Source organism: Asparagus officinalis, chromosome 1 (assembly GCF_001876935.1).
Source record: "Asparagus officinalis chromosome 1, Aspof.V1, whole genome shotgun sequence".
In the NCBI taxonomy this organism is placed as follows: Eukaryota; Viridiplantae; Streptophyta; class Magnoliopsida; order Asparagales; family Asparagaceae; genus Asparagus; species Asparagus officinalis.
In genome coordinates, this window is record NC_033794.1 from 128,367,719 (window position 1) to 128,373,707 (window position 5,989).

The 5,989-nt window shown below is 37.9% G+C and overlaps 1 protein-coding gene across 1 annotated transcript; it reads left to right on the top strand.

Moving 5' to 3' along the window:
• On the top strand, positions 1,699-3,412 carry LOC109841590. The gene is made up of 3 exons (XM_020410550.1): positions 1,699-1,943; positions 2,055-2,302; positions 3,312-3,412. Exons 1-3 carry the CDS (start codon positions 1,699-1,701, stop codon positions 3,410-3,412), a joined length of 594 nt encoding a protein of 197 aa, XP_020266139.1.

Genomic DNA, 5,989 nt, shown 5'->3' on the forward strand with positions numbered 1-5,989 from the left:
GTTGGAAATAAGACTCTCCCTCTCTACCGAGACTGAACCAGCAAGATTGCAAGCTCCCCTACCCTGTGATCCACTGCGGAAACAATTATAAAATCAACTTGGTGCAAAACTCAATTTAGTGGAAAAGATGAATAACAATATTATAGATGCAAGTGGATACGAGAGATTTGCATGCATGGTTCGGCAAAAACCGTTTACATCCACGACCGAGAGCTATACATTCTTTGTTTTTTTTTGTAGAATATAAGAGAGTTACAATTGGACCACTCACTGACGCGAACCCATAACTCCCTATACATCATTTCCCAAAATACCAAAAGAACACTCTCACGGTCACTTAACTATGCTCATTTTTTACATCTCCTTCTGTGTCTCTCCTGTTGGGAATTTTTTAATGAAGTGATTAACTTTTGAAAAGTTAATCAAAATGTGCTCAAAGACTTCTTAAAAAATGATGCATCCATATTTAAAAGATGAAATACAAGAAGACAAACTTGCCGAAATTTTGCTGAAAAAAGAAAAAAAGTTTTGGGCCCCACCACAAGAAAATTAGGACGTAGGCTTCACATGCATAGTAAAATAATATTATTTTATTAATATATAGTAATTTTCCAAATGTTATAAATAGACCACAAACTCTTAAGGAAAATTTATTCCAAAAACAACAATTAATATATACAGAGATATATATATATATTGTAAAATAGCTAGTGCTTGTAGGAACATTGTCTGGACCGAGAAGGTCTTCTAGATCGAGGAGATCATTGCCTGGACCGAGAAGGTCTTATAGATCGAGGAGATCATTGCCTGGACCGAGAAGGTCTTATAGATCGAGTAGATCGTTGTCTTGATCGAGAAGGTCTTATATATCAAGGACATCGTAGCCTTGACCGAGACGTCCTATAGATCAAGGAGATCTTAACAGTACTTAGTCGGTGCACACCAGAGTACTGTACTGCTATTTTTGGAAGTAATTTAGCCTTGGGATCCTTGCACCAGAGTAGGCAAATATTACTCTAAGCACAACATTTTACAAACGCACAGCAGCTGAGTTAAAAATTTTAAATTACTGCACTTCAGCTTTCTTTTTAGTTTTTGATGCTTTATATTTGTATTATTCCAGATTTAACCACAAGCGCCAACAATCTTAAAGTAATATTTTGATCTACCATGGATCATGCAAGGACTCTTGGAGTAGACTGTCTTAAGTTAGAGAATTTTAACGAATCCAACTACAACGCATGGCGTCGGAAAGTGATCTTCGGGATACAACTTCTGAAAATCTACTATGTGGTTTCTGAGGAGAAACCCGACTCTGAAGAAGATTCTAAATCTAAAAGCTCTTGGGCTAGAGATGATTACTTCTGTAGGAGTTATCTCCTTAACTACCTGGCCAATCATCTAGCAGATGCTTACACCAACAAGCCCTCTGTAAAAAAAATCTGGAATGCTCTGAAGGATCAGTACAAGGATGTGGAGAAGTTTTCCAAATTTCACCTCATCGTTAAATTTCTAGATTTCAAGTTTGAAAACGACACTGAGGTTTTGTCTTAAGTCAAAGAGCTTGAAAAGCTTGTTGTGGAGCTAAAAGATGAAAATATCAGTCTTTGTCAAACCTTCATTTTTGGTACAATTGTCAACAAGCTTCCTTCATCTTGGATGACATTCTCCACTGACATTCGAAGAAGGAAAAGACAAATGACTCTATCTAATTTGAAAATATTCATTCGGATCGAGGACGAGACTCGGATTCGCATGAAGAATGAGCTCATCGTTAAGCAGAAGGCGACTACTAACATTGTGGCTGCTAACTCTGAGAAAGGTAATAATTTATCTTTCAACAAGAAGAAGCTCTTTAACAAAAGGAAGAACCAGAATCCAAAGAACCTGAACGTTCAGAAGAAGGAGTTCAAGAAGAGCGGCAAATGCTTCAATTGTGGGAAGTAAGGACATTTTGCCAAGGACTGCAAAGCACCAAAGAGAGAAATTACACACAATGTCAATCAAGTTGATGATTGTGTGGCTATTATCTTCCAGGTAACAACTCCTAATAGCAATATCTCTGATTGGTGGTTAGATACTGGTGCTACTTGTCATGTTTGCTCCAATAGAGATTTGTTCTCTTCTTATGCTGTTACCAAAAAGAACGTATCAATGGCTGATCATTCTGTGATTCCTGTTCTTGGAACTAGGACTATGGTACTAACTCTCTCTTTAGGAAAGACTCTCACATTGAAGGATGTGAAACATGTTCTCTTAATTGTCAAAAACTTAGTCTTTGGAAGCCTGCTATGTGATGCAGGTATGAGGCTGGATTTCCAATGAGGTAAGGTTGTATTATCCTTTAAGAAAATATATTTTGGTAATACATATCGTACTAATAGAATATATAAGATCAGTACTATTGCACCCAACTTGGTTATAAATAAAGTATCATCTTCTGCTTACTCCCATGTATTATGGCATAATAAGCTAGGACATATAAATTATAGAAAATTTTCTGGCATAAAGAAGTTAGGATTACTTTCAAAATGTGGGGGTAATAAACCTGAGAAATATGAAGTTTGCGCGCAAGAAAAACTGACGAGGAAACTATTTTCAAGTGTCACGAGGAGCACTAACATGTTAGATCTGATTCATCCAGATACTTGTGACTTCAAGAGCTTCGTCACTCGTGGCAGTAAGAATTACTTCATCACTTTCATTGACGATCATTCTCGCTTCTATCATGTTTACTTGTTGAAATCTAAAGATAAAGCCTTCAGCAAGTTTGTCGAGTTTTGGACTCGAGTGGAGAAGCAGCTTAGACTGTAGGTGAAAAGACTCAGGAGCGACAGAGGCGGAGAGTACCGATCTAAGGAGTCGGAAGTATACTTCAAGGAGCATGGAATCATTACTGAAACTACCACTCTGTATTCTTCACAATCTAATAGAATTGCAGAAAGAAAGAATCGCACATTGATCGAGATGGTGAATTCGATGCTAATTACATCTGGTTTACCTACCTACTATTGGGGAGAGGCTTTGTTGATGGCAAACTAGATTCTAAACAGAGTACCCTAATCTAAAATGATAGTACTCCTCATTAGTTATGGTTGGGATATACAGACCCTTTGGATAATATCAAAGTGTAGGGGTGTCTTGCATATGTTCGAATTCCAGATATCAGAAGGCCTAAGCTCGGACCAAAGGCTAACAAATGTGTGTTTCTTGGCATATGTTCGAATTCCAGATATCAGAAGGCCTAAGCTCGGACCAAAGGCTAACAAATGTGTGTTTCTTGGCTTCACTAAAGATAGCAATGCTTGCAGGTTCCTGGACCTTGGAACCAACTCCATCATTGAAGCTTGAGATGCAGAATTCTTTAAGGATAAGTTTATCAAAGATAAAGGCTTATTGCTCAAAAATATAGCAGAGAATGCTAGTACGTCAGATGCACAAGAGGAGTTAATTTCGTGAGAAATCGAAAGTGTTAATGATGAAGAAGTTACTGAAACATCATCCAAGTGTGTCAGGAGACAGAAAAATTTTAGAGATGACTTCATCACCTATAATGTGGATGGAGACCTACAGACTTTCTAAGAAGTAATGCAGTCAACAGACGTTCTTCTGTGGAAAGAACCTATAGATGATGAGATAGATTTATTGATCCAAAATCACACTTGGGAGTTGGTGGATGTGCCTAAAGGTGCAAGGCCTATTAGTTGCAAGTGGATATTCAATAAGAAGCTTCGTCCTGATGGTACTATTGAGAAGTACAAAGCAAAACTGGTGGCGAAAGGATTCTCTCAAAAAATGTATAGATTTCTTTGATATCTATGCACCAGTTTGTATGATCACTACCATCAGAGTGCTTATCGCATGAGCGACGATTAAAAGGTTCATCATATATCAGATGGATATGAAGACTGTATTTTTCAATGGAGATCTCACAGAAGAGATCTACATGGAGAAACCAGAAAGACTTGATGATCCAGTTGGTAAGGTTTGTAAACTTGTTAAGTCTTTATATGGACTTAAGTAGGCACCAAAACTCTGGCATGAGAAGTTCGATGGGGTTGTTCACAACAATGGGTATCAAGTCAGTGAATCTGACAAGTGCCTATACATCAAGGTCGCTGAAAGAAAGGTGATGGTTATATGCCTCTATGTGGATGATATGCTAATTAATTGGAATGATTTGGAGATAGTAATATCTACCAAGAAATTTCTTTCAGCACAGTTCAGCATGAAGGACCTTGGAACTGCGGACGTAATTCTCGGAACCAAAATCATATACTCTGAAGAGGGTATTGGATTATCCCAATCTAATTATATCGAGAGCATGCTCATGAAGTATGGCTACAACGACTTGCCAAAACTATCAGTGTCATACGATTACAACAAGAAGTTTCGACCAAACATTGGAAGACCAGTAGAGCAACTGAGGTACTTAAAGATCATTAGGAGTCTCATGTACGCGATGAGCTGCACAAGACTAGACATTGCATTCGCTATAGGAATGCTTAGTAGGTTCACAAGTAATCCTGAAAAGCTTTATTGAGATGTTTTCCAGAGATTGATGAGATACTTGAAAGGAACTACAGGTCTGGGCCTATTCTACATTGGATATCCTGCTGTAATCGAAAGCTATTCAGATGCGAACTGGCGCTCAGAACCAGATGAGTGCAGATCTACTGAAGGATTTGTCTTCACTATGGGTGGAGCTGTCGTCTCGTGTAAGCTAAGAAGTAGACCATGATTGCACAGTCATCGATAGAATCTGAGTTCTTCGAACTCTGTGCTGTAGGAGATGAAGCTGAATGGCTTAGTTATTTTCTCCAAGACCTTCCTTTGACAGAATTATAAGACGCAGTTACTATCTATTGTGATAATCAAGCGACGAGTGTTGTGGTAGTGAATTTGATGTTCAATGGAAAGAAGCAGACCATTCATCCGAAGCATGGCTGTTTGAGAGAGCTCATCTGTCAAGGAGTCATCTCTGTGATTGACGTCCAATCTTCAGAGAATGTGGCTGATCCTTTGACTAAGGGTCTGAAAAAGGACATAGTCGAAAGGATGTCTGCTGGAATGGGTCTCAAAGTTTTGTAAGTCTTATAAATACTTACCATTTATATCAAGTTTTTAGTTCAAAGCTTATGTTACTAATGATAAGATAATTGGTTCAAAAGTCAAGTAAGATTTATAAAGTTTGGTGGGTCTTACAAATACTTACCATTTACATCTAGTTATTAGTTCAAAGCTTATGCTACTAATGACAAGATAAATGGTTCAAAAATCAAGTAAGATTTACAAGTAAAATCCTAAAGGGGGTTCAAGTTTTCTTGGATTAGTTGGTGTCTAAGGCAAGGTTTAAGGGTTGCGTAACGCGCTCCGCAATGAACTAAGTATTTAATTGATCTTTGATCTCCCTCTAGTACTATCCTTACCTGACTGAACTAACTGGGTAAAATTTTGATCTTATTCACCTAGAATCCTATTATGAGAGAGGATGACTCTTAAGCTTTAATGAGTTCAAAGCATTTCGGATGCGGGATGTTTGATAGGAAACATGCCTAAAGAACTCACCTATGCATGGGTGGAGATTTGGCCATCTCCTATGGTGTCTTGTGAAAAGATACCTAGAGCCCTAGCAAAAACCAGGACATGCACAGGGCAATAAATATGCAAAGGCAAAGGCAAGGCAAAGGCAAAGGTAATTGTGGTTCAAAGTAAAAACTACAACAAATAAGTTTGATCTTGTTTGACCGCTGGATTTTTAGACATGTGCTGGTTCAAGTCTTTGCAACACCATGCATCTATCTTTTATTCAGTTGGTCTAAAGGGGATTCAAGTCCTTGCGACATCTTCCTTAAGCATAACGATTGAAACAAACGGCACCGTTACACGATACTAATTTTAAAAACTTGTGGGGATTGTTGGGAATTTTTTAATAAAGTGATTAACTTTTGAAAAGTTAACCAAAATGTGCTCAAAGACTTCTTAAAAA

Excerpts from the sequence above, each read along its gene's own strand:
- LOC109841590 (XM_020410550.1), top strand. The coding sequence starts at position 1,699 with ATGACTCTATCTAATTTGAAAATATTCATTCGGATCGAGGACGAGACT. Across the intron at positions 1,944-2,054 it reads AAATGCTTCAATTGTGGGAA|CAATATCTCTGATTGGTGGT; the intron begins GTAAGGACATTT and ends AACTCCTAATAG. Across the intron at positions 2,303-3,311 it reads AAGCCTGCTATGTGATGCAG|GTTCCTGGACCTTGGAACCA; the intron begins GTATGAGGCTGG and ends CAATGCTTGCAG.